Here is a 21,557-nt window from a genome sequence, read left to right on the forward strand (position 1 = left end):
AAAACAAAACAATGTGTTCTTACAGAGGTCTGGACAGATCAACAGCAGCAAGGAGTTTTCCCACATGAGCCTGCCAACGTGCCTCCATTCAAAGTTAGAGACACATTCCTGGGTAGGAGCATAATTCGGTCAGCCTGTCTGCTAGTTGGCCTCTGTGGCTGCCAGTATAGCAACAGATAAGGCCTTATTTACCCGAGAGAGGGAAACACGAACACATCTTAAATACAGTACAATTTAAGGACAAGAAGTAGAACATTAGGAAAAATGTTCTTAACTTGTTTAGCTTTGTTGCTAGGTGAAGATGGCAAAATTGTGTAATAAAAAGCAGGATACTTACTAGGTATGTGTGTACTATATGTAGAAAGAATCAGAATGGTGTGCTCTTGTTTGTTGGTAGTACTGGGTTATCTTCATCAGTCTGATGCAATACACGTTAAGCAGCTGATATTTTAAGATGTTTCTGAAGGGACAACTCAATAACTGGTATTTAGGAAGAATTTGAAGAGATGACTGGGGAAATCGCTGACCCAATGACATCAGTTTTTGGTAAACTGTGGAAGATAAGGCATGTGTTCCAGAAAAGTGCAGCAAAGAGCTACTTGTCCAGACATCTGTCTGAAACAATACAGAGGGGAAGCTCCTGGGACATCAGTGGTGCCTTGAGAGCCGACATGACTCTTGAGAGGGTTTTATGGGACATAATTCTTGTCAAACAAGTGTGGTGGCTTTGAGGAATTGCAGGTTTGGGTTTAATAGCAACACTGAGCGTATACATAAATGCTTCACAAGCCTACCTTGTTGCTCCAAAATAATGTAACTATATAGCATATCCTTAGAGCATGTGTTAAAAGGATTAAGAACCAGTTAGCAAAGTTTTAGTGGTAATAGATAGTTAGAATAGTTAGTGGGAATCCCTATGAAATAGGTGTTTGAGATTCTTTTCCTCTGCAGTGATCTGTGCTATTCAGTGCTTTCATAAAGGTCTGGAAGCAATTGCGGTGACAGCTGTTGAGCAGCAGTGAATCATACGCAGCAATGCAGATTTCTTGGGGCCTCTTTCTGGAGGGGAGCAACAAAAGGATTTCAGTAAGGCAAATTTGAAATTGCACATCTAGGAATAAGAAACATAAGGACTTCCAACAAATAAGGGACTGTATTCTTGAGTCAAAAAAAGGGTTTTAGTGATTGTACTGGACAAGCAGTTCAAAAGAAATTCTCAGTGGGATGGGTAGAAGGCCTCCTGTGGTTCTTGATGGTATAAAAGGCAAATACTCAGTAGAAGGAGTGTGGATGTACAGAAATACAGATGCCTGCAAACATTTTTTCTTTATGTAGTGTTGATGAAATTGATCCTGGAATACTTGGAATCATGTATCCAGGTTTGGCACCAAGATTTCCTTTATTTAAAACAAAACAAAACAAAACAAAAAACCCAAACAGCCAACCAAGCAAACCAGAAAATATCAAGAAAACAGTCTAAAGGCTGAAGGAATTACTTTGAGCTCTGGAAGTCATTACTGTATATTTATTGTAATAAATAAACACCTACAGCTAGAGAAAACGTTGGAGACTAAGAGTCTAAGATCTGAGACGTGTTCTTTTCAGCAGAGAAAGGAGATGTAATATGTATGAATGGCAGAAACTTTCCCCAGAAAAGGGGAAAAGACATTAAAAAAAAAAAAAAAAAGCATGGCTTTAGTGTTGGGAATTAATTTTAAGCAAACAAAACAGTTGGTTCTCTGTTCTGTGGTATCTTTTGGGAGGAAGCCAAGAGGGTGTGCTGTACACAAGGTGACGGTGCTTAGGAGAGGGGGAATGGTGAGAAATACAACAGCTTGTGATGAACAGGCGGTGAGACCAGTGTGCTCTGGAACTGGTAATGCAGTGCATGACATGTGGTACTCCCCTCACCTGCCAGTCAGCTAAGTTACCAGCTGCCCTGTCTTCAAGATGGCTGTGTGTCTTAGTCCTTCCCCTCCCATCTCTAAGAGTTAGAAAAGGTCAGTCGTGAGGATTTTGGCTAAGTGGGCCTGTCAGTGGGTGCTAGGGTGCTTCCCGCACACCTGCAGGCTCAGCAGCTCCTCAGCAGATCGATAACCCCAGTCACTGCACTGCAGTCAGGCAGGTCCTGCATCTCCAGGTGTGTCTGTGCTCAGGTGTAGTAACAGCATTAGCTAAAGAAGCAGAATGCTTGATTGCTTATCCTGTGTTTCCTGGGCTGCCTAGGAGCAGAAGAGGACCCTGCTGTGCCGTAATCAAGTATATTTCTGAGTTCTTTATTCCAGATCTTCACACAGAAGAAACACTGTTCTCATTCCTCATCAAGCCCCAAGCTGGCTAATAAGGAGCAAATTCAATGTATTCCAAGCACAAGGCAATCTGTCTTAGCAATGAGCTTAATAAAGTCTAGTCAGCAATAAACCCTGATAGTCAGAAGTGATTTTCCTTGAGTTTCCTGATTAGGGAATGCTGTTCAATTATCTGGATTCCAACGAGCAGCTGGCATACATGCTGCAGACAGAAAGGGAGAGTGGGGGAGAGGTCTTTAATTATCTTCAAGTCAGCAAAGACCAGTGTGTTGAATCAAAACAGATGGAGTGTATAATCCACTAGCAATACTCGTGATTGGGTAAATACAGTTATATGGCAAAGAGGAGGAAGGCAAAGCAAACAGAGAGGAATTTCCTTGTGGGTAGGCTTTGAATGTTGGGGTATTTACACTGTCACTGCTAGCCAAGGTGGAAGCGTGAAGTGTAAATACAGTGTCAGAGTGAACCTTTCTGTGGTGACTTGCAAGGCCACTCTGGGGAAGCGGCAGGGTTTGGGAAGGTGAATTCCTTGAGGAACCTTGTGCTTCGTGCTCCACTGGCAGTGGCTGTGTTAAACAGATGGTAGATTTGTGAGTCTCTTGGTTCCAGAAGGCACAGGTTTAATTCCTTTCCTGGGGTGCACTTCGGGCATTTCTGCAGTGACTGCAAATCAGGCTGGACTTGTCAAACAAAGTAATTGAAGACATTTTCTGGACAGCTACAAGCTGGTGAGATGTGTGACAGAGGCACTGTAGAGCTGCTGGATGGAGTTACAATACCAGTAGGAGCTCAGTGTTCTTTCTGGCTCTGAGTTGTGAGGTTTGCAGTTATGCTCCCAGCATCTCCACTCACCACCAAGTGGTAGTGGGAGGACTGACCTGACAAGCTTGTCAAAGCCCAGCAAGAACTTCCCACCAGAAGCCCCTGTGACTGCCTTTGCTGATTTAAGGGGTTTTCTGTTGTGATGCAGACTGCAGATGTCTGCTAGGGATAGGATTAAATCCGGTGGCCCTTTCTACAGAGGGTGCTAGCTGGTTGTTAGAACGGCATAGCGCTGCGTGCAGGCAAGCAGTCGCTGGTGATGGGACAGGAAAGCCTGTTGGCAGCCGGAGCACAGCTGAGGGTGCTGGTGCGCGCTGTGTGCTGAATTGCGGGGATGTTTTTGTGTGCGCAGGCACTGCCACGTGTGTCTTGGATGAGGACCCAGGCCAAACCAGTAATCTAGAGAGGATCTCTTCAGGCTTAGCAAAGCATGCATGGAAGACTGGCCTGGGGTATCTATCTCTGCCACTACTTCTAAGCCCTGATGATAAGGGCACCCTAACTATTGTAATGTGTCTAACTCTGAAGTGCATTTTAGTGACTGATTTTTCATCTTGTTATATCAGTGCGAGTATTTGATCAATAGATGGAAACAGGCAGCAAGAGCAGCGTGATGTGGAAAGGTGGTTTGTTTACCTGGAGATGAAGCACTGCTTACCGTCATATGGCTGTATATCTGTTCCCCAGTTAGAGCCCAAATGGTACAAGGCAAACAAGAAATGAATCGAGTGCCTGCGATGTGTGTAGAGGCTTCTCTTCCCTTCTGTCTCTCCTGTGTGGATAGGAGCTGCATTTGAGCTGCTGCGCTGAATACATCAGCGGCAGCACTGAACAGAGCTTTGGGTCAAAAGTACTGCTTTCATTTTGTGGCGAACTCTTCCAGAGAGGCATCGTGCTTCCTTACTGAAGGGTGACGCGCAATACCAAAACCAAATGCTACGCATGGAGGAATGCAGAGGTGAGGTGAGTTTTACCGTACTGTATTATGGGGAGATTAGCTATGCTCCAGTGAAGCTGGGGTCACAGGTTCACACAGTCTAGATCTGATATGCCAGAGACAAGGGGCTGCCACCAGTGTGTATTTCTGGTTCTGCAGGTACCCTTGCACCTCGTAGTGCTCTCGGGTAGCCTTGGACCTCTGCTTTTCAACTGCCTGTTTTCCTTTAAACAGGACCATGAGAGAAAACAAGCGTCCTGCAGTGCTTGTCTCCTCCTAATTAAAACAAGCTAGAAGCAAAGTGGGTTTTCCTCAACTGCATTTCTGTTCCTTGTTGTAACTTCCCTGTATCAGTCCCCCATTCCTGTCATTGTCCCCCCCCAAGATCTCCTGAATGCCATTAACTAGTACGTAGAGTGACTGAGCAGAAATTTAGGTGTAACTTGTTTGCAGTGAAAGACATTTCAGGCTGAAGAAAGGCAGAGTGGCAGGAACTTGTTCTGATGCTGTAAGAGCACATCCATAGGTGATAATGCAGCAGCTGGTGATACCCATTGGTATGGGACTGCCTTGTGGACACAGTGGTACCTGCCTGTAGCGCAGACTACAGCTACAGCCTCAGCACAGGGTCGGGTGGACAGGCCCCACGTGAGCCTCTGTGTTCTCGTGCACTGTGATGACTGAGTCTCCCTAGGCTATTAATTCGGAGCAGGGCAGTAAGTCTTGCACTGGAAAAGCTGCTTGTTGATGAGAGCTAGACACAGGTGCTGGGAATTGCTTTTAAGATTGCTGTCAAGAAAGTGAAGGGGCAGGTTGGACACCCTTGAGTAATGCCTTGCACATGTGGCAAGAAGTCGAGACAAGCCAGAACACGGTGGGCTTCTACAGCAGCTGCCCTTGGTGTGTTACAGCAGTGAAGGAGACATCCTGCACCGTGTGGTGTGACAGTCCCAGCTGGAGGAATGTGCTTCCTGACACGTCTACATTGAGCTATATATGCTGTAGGGCTGAAGTTACAGGCATGTATTGATAGGGTGGGGGTGGAGGGGAACAGGATGCTTTGGCCATCAAAAACATCTGTTGTATTCAGGCTAATACAATTTTTAAAATTGGGGTTTGTAGAAAAAGATTCAAAACTACTTTTTCCATTCCCTCTGCAGCCATCAGAGTTTCTCATTTAAGCTAGCTCTTTGGGGGTGGAGGGAAATCAGTCTCAGACGTAAGACCATGTATCGACGTACAGTCACATGCTTAAATATGTACTTTGAAAATTAGAAGTGGGGGGTGGTGCAAATTCCCTTATTGGCTGAGGAGGCAAGAGGCATATGGCATGTATTTATTCTTTCTGGCTGCTTCCTGTTCCCCTTTTAGTTGTCTCCTAGGATTTGTTTGCATTTTCCAAACCTGAGCAAGTTCACAGCCAACTGTAGGAAACCAAATACGTATTCCTATGGCATTCAACTGAGCTTTCTGTGTGAAACTGTCTATTTCATAGCTCTTTGAATAATAAAGATGCTCTGCTTGAGCATAGGAGTTTCGAATTCATTCCCAACTCTGAAAGAGACCCATACACAGCTTTGTAGTTGCAGGCATTATTTGAGAAACACTAACTTCTCTTGAGTGCTTACTATGAATGTATCAGTGTAAAACTTAATCAAATTAAGAAAACTGACATAGAAGCACCTTTTTTTTATTAATAGTAGGTAGAGTTAGGAAAAAAATATAAATCTACCTTAAAGTAAAATATTTCTATTGTTTCTTTAACAGAAGAGTCTCAGTTTAGGGGTTACTTTAATACCATGATTAACAAGACCGACTTGGAGGAAGAACTCTTTACTTTTCCCTTCTAGAAGCTTTCCAACGGTATCCTAACACTTGCATACAAGAATAAGTGAAAAATGTACTCTAAGCAACTCCATTAAAACATCAGTTATCAGACCCAAAGTAATTGACATGAGAGGCATGGGTAAAGAACAGAAGAGGCTTTATTATCTTAGACAGATCTTATTGTTGCCACTATACTGGGAAACTCACTGTAATCTCAGTTCAGGTAACATTCAGTAGAGAATAACTCCCAATATCTTGGGTCAGTATGTATCAGTGCCACACTGAATTATGGTATATTCTTGAACAGATTACAGAGGATTTGGATATGCCAAACAGTTTATTTAAAAAAAAAAATTTGGTTCTTAAGATTGTGACTGGATATTTACTGCTTTGTACATGTAATGAGGGCCCTTTCATTTCCTTTACAACCCATCCCCCAATAGCTAAATGAAAGAGAACTCTTAAAAACATACTTCTGTTATTTGTTTTCTAGTAAGGCAGTGAAATCCTCCTTTTGAAATCAAGTTTCAGTGTGAACTTTTCACCCAGAGGACAAGCTGCTTGTATCCAGAGATTGGGAACGGTGTCATCACTCAGCCACAGAAGTGGCCTTTCTAGTCTGAGGGATGCAAAATTATGTTGTGACCTCTGTAATCTCCATTTTCTTTTTTTTCTTATCAGTCTTACAGTTTACAGGAACAGGCCATCAGTGGTATGATTTCATTAACTATTTCAGTAATCATCTTACTCTGAGATTCTTTCTAGATGGAGCTGTCAAAAGATTTTTCTTTTAAGGCCCAGTTGGGCACTACAAGCAAGCATATGCACAGATCCAAAATAAGTGACTGTTCTCCTCTGTGATTGTTATTCTTATGTGCAAATAAATAGTGGCTTCCCAGGAAAAACTGGAGTAGTTCACATTCAGACTGATTAGTACCACGTGCATTTTATAATGTACTTGAGAACAGGTACAGGACTCTTAAGAGTACTGCAAAAGAAACATACAAAATCTCACAATACACGTTTCTGGTTTCTTTCCATATCAAGTGTGAGTTAGATTTATTTTTTTCTTTCTTAATAAGAACTGAACAGAAGAGCATAGTCTCTGTTAATCAGAGGGAACAAAAATATTCTCCATAGCTTGCTAGATCTTATAATTTAAAAAAAGGATGCAGTGTGGGTGTTTAAGTGCATACATTAACTATTAGAATGGAAGAGCATAATTAAAAAAAAATAATTCTGTAACTGACATTTACTTTAAAAATATTTTCTCACTATTCAGCTCCAAAGAAGGCATTGTAAATATTGTGCTGAATTTAAGAGGTTACTTTATTCTCTATCTTCTGGCTTCTAATAATATTGGAAAAAAAGTGAAGCCAAATATAGTTCTAGATAGGAGAGGGTCTTGTTTCGCAGAAAACTTGCACTTTTCTTGTTCTGAGGGCTTGGGCAGATTCTTTCCCCACCCACACACCATCCGTCCTAAGTGATCCTCCTCTACTGCCCCGTGCATCCCTGGTGAACTGCGGTGTACAGCTGCTGCCCACCTGATCCTGTGCCATTCCATGTGCTCCAAAGAGGCATAAGTGGTTTGTAGCTGAACACAGAAAGGGAAATCTTACATGTGCTGTATTATCTGTTTAAAATAGGCTAATTAACAGAGTAAATAATTACTTCAATTTGTTGGCAGGCACATTATTGGTTTTTTACACTAGGAAAAAAATCCTCCTAGTGTAAGTCTGCTTATCCTTAACTGGAACAGTTTTGATGGGACGCATAAGCCACTAGTAATTTACAGAGCATCAGGGAGGCTGACTGAATGTAAAAACCCACAAAGTAGAAAATACCTAAGCTGATAACTTACACTCTGTAAGTTCACGGCTTGATATCCAGCCCCCCATGTTTGAATAGCTTTCCCTCTGGAGAGGGGGAGATTATAAACTGTCCTTTCCAATACCTTTCTAGAATTACCCACTTTTGATACTCACAGGAAGTGTATGTGCAGTGTTACTGGTTAGTTTACTGACCTTGACAACAGTGCCAGCAATGTGTGTTTAAGGGATCCCGGCTATTTCTTTTAACATTTTTTTTTTTTAAGAGTTTGGGTTAGCAATTTGGGCCCTTTCTTGAGCTGGCTGGAGAAGAGCTGCTTTTCTGTTCAGTTGCCCCGTTAGACAGCAGTTATTGTGTTTAAACTGTTCTTCAGATTCCTCCAAAACATTTATAGGATATATAATACAATAATTATTAAGAATATCTTAAGTCAGGATTGTCTTTAGTGTGAAGCTCTTACAGCCCAGGACATTTACCTGTATAAAAATATGGGAGGCAGAAATGATCCCGGTTTGGATTTCTAAAGAAGCAGTGCACAGGGAGCTATGTTTTAGTACTAGAAATACTACTTTAGTTCCTCCATTTCAACTCTTCAACTTCTCAGTGTTCTAGGGAACAGACAATAATCCTACAGAATAAGGGAAACAGGGTTTGAGGGTTGTGGTTTTTTTTTTTTTTTTTAATTGGTATGTTCATAACAGAACTATAGCAGTATCATCTTTAAAAATTAAGATATGAATATGAATTATGAAACTAGCCCAGGGTACTTAATCCTCACAGGAAAATGGTTTCTTGTCTGTGCACAGAATGAAAACAAATGCAAGTGGAATATTGAGAAACCCCAATATCAAATTAGGACCGTAATATGTGCAAGCAAAAAGGATGATCAAACGACTGAGTGTGAACTACAGCTTAAGACCCAAGAACTCCAAAGTTTTTATTGATGTGACAACATCTGTGTTTGAAGAAAAATAAAGTTAATGAAATTTACATGATGAAAAACTTCTAAGCTTCCACAGATTTTTTCATAAACAAAAAACATTCATGAATCAGTGAAACACAGCAATAGTAAGGCCCTGCCAGTTTTGCAGACTGATTTAAACTTTGAGCGGGAAGGAAGGAGGGCAGTTTGATTCAAGTCAGATGGGCTAGGATGAACTGAGCTGTCAAATTCAATGTTCTGCTCACTTTGTAGGCTTGGGCATTTGTATTTGGATGGGCATTTAAACAGATTGTGGTAGCTTGACATTAAGTCAAACCTTCAAAAGTTGGGCAATAAATGAAGAAAGGAAATAGAAAATCTAAGTAATGCTGGACTTGTTACAAAATCAAGGGCATACTGAACAAATCTGAGAATGATTTCCAACCATTTGAAAACCTGCAGATAAAACAGTATCCCAAACTGAGGGCATGATTCTGAGCCTTTTAATGTTACCTGGAAAAATCCTCTCCGTCAGTTGAGGTTAGGGCTTATGTTCTAGCCAACGGCTTAATGGGTCTGCGATTTCCAGGCTCTCGAGTTAGATCTGAGGCTAACAGGATCTTCATCAGTGGCAGAGGTAGCAACAGCTGAAGGAACAGGCTGTAGCTTTTCCAGTGGATTTTGAAGTTTTGTTTCTGAAATGCTAAATTCCATCATGGGCTCTTTCATCTCCACCACAGGTGCAAAAAAACAGTAATGCTAATTCCAGCAATCCAGATCCTATTTCATATGCAGAAATTAACCCAAAGGCAAGTAATAAAAATGCATACATCATCCCATTCAATTATTCAGCAGTTTTGCAGACATACCGGAAAAAACTAGCTTTCAATATAAAAATTGTCTATGAAACAGTCTAACTTGAATTTTTCTCCATGGATCATAATTCCACATGTGCTGCTGGATCTGTAGAAGAGGAGAGAAAAATGAGCACTCCGTTTCCAGCTGCCTCAATTGGCAGATTGGTTTGAAAATTAGTATATAAACCCCAAAGACTTGTTCTTTGCAAGGTTACCGGTGACTGAAGAACAATTCATATCCATTGCGTATAGCAGCACTTTAATTAAGGGTTAAGATAAGGCCAAGCTCATAAAATTGCAGGAACAGTGAGGGTCTTTTAACAGAATTGGAACAAGTATGCAATATAGCTCTCTGTTCTCTAAGTTTCAGAATCAGGTTAAGTTACACCAGCCTCACTCAGCAAGGCCTTTCTGTCCCATTAAAATATACAGATTATTTAACAGATCCTCCATGCAAGCCTTTGCATGGTGCAAGCTTACAGTGAACCAGTATGCAACCTAACCCCAGCCCAAAGAGGGAGGAAGAAAGTCACAGAAGTAGGGAAGAAGTCAGAAAGATTACCATGTGTGTGTTGTCCTGGCATCTTAGCTGGTGTTCCCGTTTCTTTTTCTTTCTGGAAAGTACTATGGAGCAGTTTGATTTCTTGATCATAGTCCTGCCATTCTGGAACTATACGCATCGCTGCTTGCAACTTGGGCTCTTTGGTCATTGGGTTATTACACTGCAAACAAAACATACAAACTGATCAGATACTTAATGCGAAAAAAAGGTTTATTTACTGAATAGAGGTATGCTTCCCCCTGGTGGAATTAATCTGCTGTTCATGAACACCACATGCCTGTATTTTAGCTAGAGTACAGTGTAAAGTCTCTTTCCAAATTCATAACACCACCACTACTCCAGGTAAAAGAAACGTAGAAGCTAAAGGAAAACACTGAAGTGCTGAAAACACTTATGTAACAATACAGGATGAGGTGCCTAGATCTGAGGCAGGGAAGCGCCTCTAAAATTGGTCACTATATATTGTTGTAACATAAGAATGACGGAGCCATACTGTACTTACCAGATCAATGGTTTTTGCTCTCTTCTTCGAGGAATCATCACACCATGTTTCACACCACAGCCACTCCTGTGGGAGTGATTTAATTGGCACCTGGTGGATCATGTTGTTAGGCAAATCCTGTTGTGAAGAATAAGAGTAAGTAGCAGTTTCCAGAGGGTGCAAGGTCAGAGGAACAACCTCCCCAAGCAGATAGTATTGAGAAGTTTAACTTTTGTAAAGAGTTTTTTTTCCAGTGCAAATAAAAAGTGATGAATCAACCTTTCATTCCATTCCAAAGTCCTTTGGAAAAAAAACCTGCATACTACAACTGTTAATCTTATTTTGTTGAAAATTAGTAATTTAGCAAACAGTATTAAAGCAGCAATATGAATCCAGTATCAAATCTGTACTGGACCAGTTTGGAAGACTATTCTCAATTGATTAAAACCATTGTGTTATTTTTGGCATCCGCCACAGTACAAGCCTTATTTCCATGTAATTAAGTCAGTACACAGTAAAGCACTCAGAGCTGGATAGCTCAAGAAACAAGTACCCAGTTGTGTTATGTATTTGTCTTGGAGTATACTGGAAAACTTGGTAGTAAGACATTTAAGGGGAAGGTGTTGTTTCTACCCACCAGTTACATTTGATGCTATCAATACCTGCCTCATTTGAAGGCAGGGCATAACAGGACTGCCACTGGCACCGGGCTGTGATTGAAATTTGGCCAGGAAAGGAGAGGTCCCAACCTGCCATCATACCCCAGTAAAACAAAACAAAACAAACACAATAAAAACACACCTGATCAAGGTTGGACAGACTGTTAGGATCCTGACTAAGACCCTGATATTGTCCTCTGAGTCGGTCTCCAGCTGCTATCTTTCTGAACTTCTTCAGATCCACAACATACAGAGCACTACACAGAGATGACACAATTAGTAATGGCATGTGACTGATGAGTAACTTGCTGCAGCCCCAGTAGACCCCTAGATATAACATGCTAAAACAATCTCTTGGTGGCAGTACATCAAATTATCTAATACGATGCAGGAAAGCAGTTCTAACAAGGTCATGGCACGTACGAAAAATATTTTCAACAAATCAATCTTAGCTTTGCTGTCATGCAGTCCCTTCTTCCAACATTTGTTATTAACAAATGAAGATGTCTGATTAGTTAATAGTTCAGTTCTTTTAACGCTTCAGTTCTTCATCTGTAAAAGTTGTAGCATACTGAAAGTAACTTCAGTGTCCCTAGTGCTTCAAATGGACCATAGGCAATGGAACCTTGAAGAGGCAACAGTAAGCAAAAAGTGGTTCACTGCAGCGTTGTATACCTCAGCCAGTTTTCTGCTAATTCTAAGTAGTAGCAAAAGCTTTCTCCCTCTATTTTGAAAAAACTGAATTCTTCAGTACCTGATGTGGTATTTTCTTCCAGCTAAATGACTTGCCCAGTATCCCGATTTCCAGAACCTGTAGCCATCCATTTCTCTTCGACTGTCACAGAACGGAGTGTATCCATAAGGAGCACCATCTAGATTGAAATCTCTTAATTCCTTTAGATCTGTGCGCACAATCTGAAGGGAAAGGACATTATATTATTATTTGTAGAAGCCTGCCATGGGTTATTTTGAAATGGTGGTCAGGATTTAGTTCAGACTGAGCAAACAATTAAAGGAAGAATTACCTGTTATGCTCTGCAGTCTTTTGCATTATGTATATGTAGTACAAAAACACATCACAAAAGGCGTTGTCTCTCCTGCCCTTAGAGCTGGAGCAACTAAAACAGAACTTAAAATAATCTGATAGGGGTTGGTTTGACAGCTGAAGTGCCAAATTGTTGAAGAATTCTCACTATACATGAACTCTACTGTGATCCTTTGTATCCTTTCCTCTTGAAAGTTTGCAAACCCTTCAGGGATGAAGGCTTTTTGATGTCTTTTTGACACAGATGATGTGGCAGTAATACTACTCTAAAAATACCACTCTGGTGGGGAAAAAATGCATTACTGTCTCTTTTATAAACAGAGCAAAACCTGCCTAAAATAAGAACAGCATAGCTGGAAATTTATCCTAGGTGATAGTTTAGCATAAGTTGTAATGGTTTTAACTGACATGGGATCATACTGTACATATGCCAAAACACCTCAGGCATTTTATACTTATGTGTCGATAATCTGTACTTCTCAGTTTCATATATGTTTTTGAAGGAGTATTTTTGGCAGTTCTCATTGCACATGCATCCTGTACTTTCAAACCGTTCAGGCAATAAGCACATACAAAGCCTTATAGACACCGTTCATTTGCTTGGCAGCAGGACATGGCTTCACGCACAAGGGATTTGCCTCCTCGCTCCTCTGAAAGCCACTCAGACCTGGCCAAGTTGAAAGCAGGGGTGAGTGGGAGGAGGAGGGTGTTTGGTGACTTAGGAAAATACTGTATGTGGTAAGTGATCTGCAGGCTGGGAGAACAGACAGAACTGGAAAAATGGAAGGGTGAAACAAGAATCTATTTGGCAAACTAGCTGGAATGACAGTGAGTGAATGAGGAACCAGACAAAACTAAAAGACAGGCCAACAAAACCAATCTTTGTGGGAACAGGCACAAAAAACAGCACTCACTGAAGCATGCTACAGTTACAGAATCAGCCTTCAGTCATGCCTGCAAAGGGCTCAAGCTTGGAACCTTTCCAATAACACAGAAATTGTATTCAAGAACATACTATTCTTAGAGAAAAGAAAAACAGAAAAAGAGAAAAGCAAAAGATCAAGTAATTCCAACCTCTGTGTTACCTGATCAGCATCCACAAACAGGATTTTATCAACAGCTAATGGGAAGAGCACATCTAGAAAGAGGATCTTGTAACCCCAGATGATACGCTGTTTCTCCGTTTGCTGATGAAGCCAGCGTGGCCATTTATACTGGACAAGTTCATACTGGAAATTATACTTCTCTGCCATGTATGGGATGAACTCCTGCAGAGGGAGGGGGAAGAAAGTAGCTTATCTCAGTTCTTTGTTCCTCTGCAGGTAAAAGAAAAGTGCACTACAAGAGATAGACTTAAGTCCTATAATAAAGCATAGAACTTTAGAAAATTAAATACCACAAAGAACTACAGTTTCATTGTTACTTCAAACAAAGACATAACCCCAAACTGAACAATCAGTACAAATTGTAAAGCCAACTATTATAAGACAAGTAAATATTCTGGCATTTTTCCCCACACAATTACTTAGAAACCTTTTTATGGTGATCTATAGATCAGTTTAAAAGAATGCATTACTCAAATCGTAAAATTTCACAGATGGGAGAATTATTATTTAGGCCTGTACAAAGCAGTGTAAATGGCAATAATAAAATGAGAGAAAAGAATTGGGAGAGATTTTTTTACTAGAACAACTTGGCCCACTGTCAAATCAGTTGACACTCTCCGCTGTGAGCCTTCCTCTGACACTGGGAGAGTACAGGTTTAGGCAAGGAATGCTGGTACAACACAGCCATTAGGAAGGGAGGGGGGAGGCAGATTGTTGCACCACCCCAAGAGGTGACTGACAACAGCAGAGTCACAGCACAGCCCATGTTTGCAGCAATGAGGACACTGCCAATTATTTCCCCTTGAGTGCATGCGGAACAGGCAAGATTCTCTAAGAAATGCTACTTCCTAATATCAAATGTTACAAGTTGCAAATTCCTGAATGTTTTGACGTCCATTTACCTCTGGGTTCTGTTTCGAATCCTGCTGTTTGTTTTATGATGTATCACATGTAATTGATAAGTATTTGGAGGTATACTCGTCTACGGCCCACGTCACTCTCTACCATGCACCGCTCACGTACTCTAGTCAGTCTGAAATGTGGCTTTAATGTCTCCTCTTATGAAGCTCTCTCCGTACCTAGTCATAGGCGCTGCTTCTCTGGTAGGTTTTTTCCTATAATCTTTCAACCCTTATGTATTAGATGTAAGTTTATAGCCCTGAATTTCCTCTTAAAATCTACACCATTATTGTGCAAGTCACAAAAAAAAAGTTCAGATTCTTTCAAGTATGATTTTCCTAGTATGTGCTGTTCTCTTAAATATTTACCTTCAGTGTGAGTCCACTGTCAACCTGTCATTTCTCAAAGCTTTCTAGAAAGAACCACCAGTTTATACCAACTTGATGCTTTGTCAAAATAGAAGCTATACAGACACGTAACTGTACATATGTTTACACAATAGTATGATGCGTAAGTTGCAACTTTTTTTTTTTTTTACTTTTCCCCACAATAGAATTAAATTTATAATTAGTAACAAACCTTGAATGTAGGCGATAAGTAGTTCTTCAGAAACCAAAACTTCAAAGGAGTCTTAGTATGTTTCAGCACAGACAACATCATTATGCTATCAAAAGAAAAAAAAATAAAGCATTTACAGCAACAACTGCCACCCACTAGAGATCAGCTGTGTAACAGATTACAAATTGCTGTTTTACATTATTAGACTAACTGCAGTTATGTGTTGGGTAACTGATCTTCACGCATGAAGAAAAAGCAGGTAGCTTCAGCCTATTGCAAATCGCTTAATTTTATCTAAAAAATTACTAAACCCCAAATATCTATGTACTTTAACTAGTCAGAGAATATACAACCTGTTGGCTTTCACAGTCCTTTGAGAAAAGAAGTTTATTTTTCAAAGCAGCTATGACTTATTCTATTACTTCTTAACAATACATTTATATTTGGTTATATTGTAGCGAGAAAATTCTAGGACAGCAACATACCATCTATTAAACTAAGTCTATTTTGAACATATGAATGTTATGCGGACAAAAGTTCCTATAATACAGTAGATGCAAAATCTAGAGAATTTCTGAGATGTTGAATTTTTTTTTTTTTAATATTCTTGCAAATTCTAACCTTTTTCGTTGTGGAAAGCAGGGCACCTCTACCATTTGAGACCCCTAGATTATAAATTCTGAACTAACCGTAGGAATCTTTCATATAAGTGTCCTGAAGCCACAGAGAATATATTTAGTACATCGTCTTTATCCTGTTTCACATCTTCATTCTTTTGTCCTCCTGTGAATCCCCTGAAAGGACAAATGTGTTTATATAAAGGACAAGATAGGAAGGCCCAGCTATATAGGAAAAAGTGCAACAGATTACAAATTGCTACAGTGTTGGTTTAATATAGTACACTGCGGGGTTTGGTGTCGTCGTCCCCACGTTGGTCAGGAGACATGGAAGACCCAATAGCTTATATGTGAACTTCTATTCAGTTGAAAGATTTCTGGCTGAGATGCAGCTCCTGGAATCTTTTCAGGCTCCCAGGTAGCACTGGGGGTAAGGGAAGGTAAGCAGATGCAAAGCAGTAGCTCAGTTCTCTAGAAACAGAGGGGTCCTGAGAAAGATAAGGAGTTAGCAAGACCTAAATTCAAGCAGTCTTAATAGATGGCTGTGGAATATCACAGACCTAACTGTATCATGAAATAGTTTTCCAGTTTCAAGAGACTTGCAGGTTATTACTGAATTAGTTTTACCATTTGAGAGATTCCCAAAATCCAGATTCATTCTCACTGGTACCATCACTTAGTAGATCTTCATTCATCATATCTAGTTTTTTCTGAACCTGTAAAGCATAACATTGCTTTAGTGAGTGGAACCACATACTGGGCAAACAGCTATGGAGTGTTCTTTTGACACTGGCTCTGCTTGTGTCCATTTGAATTATGTCCAGTGAGCTGACAGGTAACCTACGTTGTCTGGAGAAACAGCTCAGTAGTGAACTGACATCTTCAGAACAATTTCCAAAGCTGTTTTCAGACACCAAAGGCATGTTAGTCTAGATGGTTAAAATGCTCTGCTAAGAGGTGTTTAGTGACCATCCTTGATGATGGACACTGGCAAAGAAAAACCCTCAAACAAAACAACTCCCCTGCAAAACCCAACACAACACCTCAACACCACTTTGTTTCTAAGAGGTATTATTGGCCATTGAGACTCCAAAGCAGATACATAGACAAAGCAGCAAATCAGCAAAATGTCCCAGAATTAACTCTAGCACAAGTAAATCCTGTGAGGAAGTGTGAACCAGATGTGTTAAAACCATCACTTATCTATCAGTTGTCCTCAAACTTTTCAGCTATGTCATTACCTGATAGGCAACCCTAACAAACAGTTGATTACTGATTTACCTTTTTTTTTTTAATGTATTCTTGCCTACTCTTAATCAGAGTGACAGAAAATTTATTACAAGATTAGTCAAATTTGTCTGCAACAGATAAAATACTGAGTCAATGGATACACTGAATGTTTATTACTAGATTTATGGGACATACAAAACTGATGGGTTTTTTCTTAAGTCATAAGCACTACTGAGTCAGTAAAATGTGAGCATAATTGTTTCTCATGGGCATATAAAAGGAACAGCAGTTACATGTCATTCTCGCCTGGGTGAAAAAAACAAAACCAAGTCTACAGATAATTCTCTGCATTATAGATACTGTGATGTGAACTTTGTGTAAACTGCCTGCCGTGGTTTAACCCCAGCCAGCAGCTAAGCACCACACAGCTGCTCGGTCACTCCGCCCCTGGTGGGATGGGGGAGAGAATCAGAAGAGTAAAAGTGAAAAAAAATCTGTGGGTTGAGATAAACACAACTTAATAATTGAAAGGAAAAAAAAAAAAAAATAATAGAATGTACAACGCAAGTGATGCACGATGCAATTGCTCACCACCTACCAACCGATGCCCAGCCAGCCTCCAAACAGTGGCCCCCTGGCCAGCTTTCCCCTAGTTCATATACTGAGCATGACAGCATATGGTATGGAGTATCCCTTTGGCCAGTTTGGGTCATCTGTCCTGGCTGTGCCCCCCTCCCAGCTTCTTGTGCATCTCCAGCCTTCTCAGTCAGTAGAGCAGGAGAAGCTGAAAAGTCCTTGACTTAGTGTAAGCACTGCTCAGCAACAACTAAAACATCAGTGTGTTATCAACATTCTTCTCATACTAAATCCAAAACACAGCACTATATCAGCTACTAGGAAGAAAAATTAACTCTGTCCCAGCCGAAACCAGGACACTGCCTCAAATGTATGCTTGTAGGAAGGGATCATCAGGCCTTAATCAAAGTTTCTTCCCCACTATTGGTCAAACAGTCTTTTTTTAAGAGCAACTCCAGTTTTTAAACTCACCTTCACTTTAATAATTTTGCTCTTGAAGTTGTTGAGAACAACAATAACTTCGCTAGCTTCAGGTGGAGAGTCTGTGCCATCATGGCTGAAAATACAGTAAAATACTGACCTTCACTACAAAGCAGAAATATGTTCTTTATTTCTTCTACCCATTTTTCTACATGGTATTAAACCTTAGCACTGTGAAACAGGTTTGAGACACGCAACAAAGTAACAAATATATGTATTGGAATACACCCTTACTGGGTTTTTAAAATTAATTAATTTATTTCATCTCACATAACTGATGTTCAGTATGAAATGTAATTTGCTGTTCAGTTCACTACACTTTGCCAAGGGAACTGTTAGATTTACATGTTACAATGCCTACCTACTTCAAAAGTTTCACAAGAAAAAAATTAAAAGTATTTCTTATACTGTCGTACCTGTAGATTCTGTAGATATCCTCAGATCTGCCCTTTCTGAGTCTCAGAGTCCATGCACCAGGATTGGCTTTTAACTGGAAGTAACCCTGTAAAGCAAGAAGAATATTTGTCAGTTTCCAGAAAGCGCAAAGGTAGAAAAACAAGTTTTTAAGTCATGTATTTTGACCCACTGTTTTATATCTGAAAATAATTATTTGTAAGCCAGCTGATTAACATAACCATAAGACCTTAAAAAAACCCAGAGGACAGGAGAAAAACCCCAGAAGTTCCATTCAAAATAGCTGTTAGGTTTTTTCCCCCCCCCGTAAGAGACAGGAGTATGAAAAGGTCCAGCACTATTTGTTAGATGACGTAAAGTCTTCAGGGTGTCCTGATGGGAACAGTGCAATCCCCAAGTTTTTTCAGCAAAAGTTTGCCTTTGTGAAGGAGTGAGTGAATTTCAAAACACTAGTTAGTAACTACACAAAATACTAGTTAGTAACTACACAATTTAAATCCATTTGGAAGCTCTACAGACTGGTACTTCAGCTAACACAGGAAATAGTAACATAATTTGTATGTTACAAGATCTCTCTTCTACAGAACTTAAAAAATTACAATGTGAAATTCAAATATTGTGTACAAGTCTTGTTGAAATTTCAGGTTCCAGATCTGAATATTTTCTTCTGTGATTTAGATTATTAGACCTATAGAAGATGTAAACATTTGTAGTGACACTTCAGTGTCCCATCCAGTTTTGTACAGTGACCCCAAATGCATGCAATTCCGTATGTGAACCAGTCTGCTTTAAAACAAACAAACAAACAAACAACAACAAAACCCCACAGGGCATGTTCCTGGTCTCTTCATACTCCTTCACAGTACAGACACTGAGCTGAGGAAGAGGATTCCCACACACAGCACTATGGTACATACACTTTGGTTTAACTAATTAGAAAAAAAGACACCTCCAAGCCATTAAGCTTTACTCCCCAACATACACACACACAATGTGATCACACATAAAATAAGGGTCATCATCATTTCTACAATAACAAATATTACATCATTATAGGATATACTTTGGCTAAGAAAAGGCGCAGAGAAGTAGAAAATGAGTGTCAGAACTTTAAAATAAATATTTAGCATCAGTGAATATTTCTTCCTTGCTTTTTCTGTAATACATTTAAAGATTCCAAAAACCACAATAGGCAATTTATTCCAGTTTTTCACTAACATTACATATCAAGAAAATACTCCAGTGGGTAACTTCCCTTCGCATAACTTCAGTCCATTACCTCTCTCATTGCCCAGTGTGAACACTGAAAACAGATTGATCCCTTACGCAGCTAACTTATAAAGGCAGCTGCAGGGAACAACCATATGCTTGGATTTCCGTCACCTTTTCTCAACTAAATTAAGCAATTGCCATTCTTTGACACTTCCTTTGTTTTCTAGAATACCAGTTATTCCTGATGACTCTCTCCATTTGTTCCATAGATCTCCTGAAGAAATGGGTCCCAAACCAAGACAACTGTCCACCTAGGCTTACAGTACCAGAGTGGATGGTCTAAGGAGTACCCTGTCTAGAAAAAACAGAACTGTCTGACCTTCCCTGGAAAGAGGTTGCTTAAGAATATTGGCATCATTTTAAGATATTCCAGAAAACCCTCCTCAGCAAGCTGAGGGGAAAGGACTACATCTTGAAAAGAATAAAAGACTGCAAGGTTTGAGACATCAATGCTAGGAATGATGTGGTTCTGATATATGTGCAAGCAACTGTAGAGTGTAAGTAACACCACATACCCATAGCTCACATACTAGAAAATACTCAGCGATTTATGCAAGTGATTGTGCTGACTGTAGGACCAGTAATTTGTTGCCAGTTTCATTCGAAAGCTTACCAAGTTGGCCATAACAATGGTATCAACGATGACGGGGCTGGTTGAAGTTCCCAGTGTAAACTGGAGTCCCCGAGGTGGCTGTCCAGTAGTAATATCATAGCAGTGCCCTTCCAGAAGCAGATACTCCAATTCATATTCTGCAGCTACAACATTATCCACCTGTAAGGAGAAGATACTGCTGAATTCAGCACTAGCTCTAAAATGCACATTTTTAGTGATTCAGTTACTCTCTAAAATAGCCATAATAATTAAATAACACTTACTTTATTTTACCAGAGTGATTTTATTAAACAAATACCTAGAAAGCCTCAAAGAGCTCAGCTCCTCCGAGTGATGAAATTCACACACATACTGTTAAGAGCATCCCTGACCAAAAAGATTTGGATCTCCACTGGTAAGATGCTAGGATAAGAAAAGGGAAGGACTGTTGCTCTATTTCACACTTTTTTTTTTTTTAAACATTTATTGGAGAATGTAGGCAAGTAAGTGATCAGTCTGGCATCTCATAAAAGGTATATGATGGGCTCCAGAGCTTTGAATCTAAATCTGTTTAAAGCTAGTCTCATCTAATATTTATCATCTGAAATAAACATTTTGTTTTGCTCTGCATTACTCTTACAGTGTGCTAGGGTACTGTCAGAAAGACCAATTCCTTTTTTCTACACCAAAAAAAAGTGCCAAGAAAAGAAAAAAGGAAAGAAAAAAAGACAAACCCCCAAAACCAGGTTAAATTCAGATGTAGCCTGAGGACACTACATAAGCAAAATATTAGTCTAATCTCACAAAGCACCTTCTCTCATTGCACATCTAAAATGACAGTTCAATTGCTATACCACCAACAGACTGCACGTTAGGAACTGTAAATTGTGCACCTGCAAAAGTAAAGCAGCTGTTTATTTGGCGACTCAGGATGGTGCTTCGAATGCCTGAAGCATTTAATTCCCCTCTCTCTCAGACTTTCAGTTAATCTAAGGGGGGGGGCGTGCAAATCAGAGGCTTGAAATGCGTAGTAGTATCAGCCATTTGGTGGTTCATTTATGGCTTTATAGTTAAGAGATGAAAAGCAATAAAAAAAAGAAAAACACCAAACAAAACAAACAACAACCCCCTCCCCCCAAACAACAACTACCCAATTTCCGAGATTTCTGAATAACTAGCACAGGATTAGCAATATCAGACTGTACCACTATACTGCATCATATTCCCAAACAATATCAGAGAGATGCAAACTTAAGGGGAGACTAATAACGTTCAGTGAGAAAGTAACCCACATTTGTAGTGACCACGAGGTCAGACAGACAGTTGCTTTTCAAGAGGCCTATTTGTAAAGGGTTTGACAATGTTGTTACACATGCAGCAGACAGGTTTCTGTACTGCAGGAGGCACTCGCACAGCTGGGGCTGCTGTGGCCTGTCTTGGCAGACAGGGCCCAGGGCTGGCTGGTTTTGGAGCCTGAAGACCCCTCTCACCTCTAGAGGTCAGGGTTGAGGCGTATCGGTGGGGAAGTTTGTCCTGCCACTGCCCATGCCATACCCAT

General features: G+C 40.2%; 1 protein-coding gene across 6 annotated transcripts in view; it reads right to left on the reverse strand.

Moving 5' to 3' along the window:
- Nucleotides 1–6,035: 6,035 nt before the first annotated feature.
- UGGT1 (UDP-glucose glycoprotein glucosyltransferase 1) overlaps nucleotides 6,036–21,557 on the reverse strand; it is a 51,278-nt gene continuing 35,756 nt past the window's right edge. For all 6 annotated transcript variants that reach the window (XM_087738460.1, XM_087738461.1, XM_087738455.1 and 3 more), the window contains 12 exons: nucleotides 20,021–20,179; nucleotides 18,138–18,223; nucleotides 17,713–17,797; nucleotides 16,063–16,151; nucleotides 15,508–15,612; nucleotides 14,840–14,924; nucleotides 13,340–13,522; nucleotides 11,964–12,124; nucleotides 11,352–11,466; nucleotides 10,572–10,688; nucleotides 10,070–10,229; nucleotides 6,036–9,613 (listed from right to left, as the gene is read on the reverse strand). In XM_087738460.1, coding sequence (XP_087594586.1) covers nucleotides 9,588–9,613; nucleotides 10,070–10,229; nucleotides 10,572–10,688; nucleotides 11,352–11,466; nucleotides 11,964–12,124; nucleotides 13,340–13,522; nucleotides 14,840–14,924; nucleotides 15,508–15,612; nucleotides 16,063–16,151; nucleotides 17,713–17,797; nucleotides 18,138–18,223; nucleotides 20,021–20,179 — 1,371 coding nt within the window. In that variant the 3' untranslated portion in view covers nucleotides 6,036–9,587. The remainder of the gene's footprint in view (nucleotides 9,614–10,069; nucleotides 10,230–10,571; nucleotides 10,689–11,351; nucleotides 11,467–11,963; nucleotides 12,125–13,339; nucleotides 13,523–14,839; nucleotides 14,925–15,507; nucleotides 15,613–16,062; nucleotides 16,152–17,712; nucleotides 17,798–18,137; nucleotides 18,224–20,020; nucleotides 20,180–21,557) is intronic.

This window comes from Nipponia nippon, unplaced genomic scaffold, assembly GCF_047370975.1.
Source record: "Nipponia nippon isolate SJK-2023a ecotype South Korea unplaced genomic scaffold, ASM4737097v1 scaffold_7, whole genome shotgun sequence".
Classification (NCBI taxonomy): domain Eukaryota; kingdom Metazoa; phylum Chordata; class Aves; order Pelecaniformes; family Threskiornithidae; genus Nipponia; species Nipponia nippon.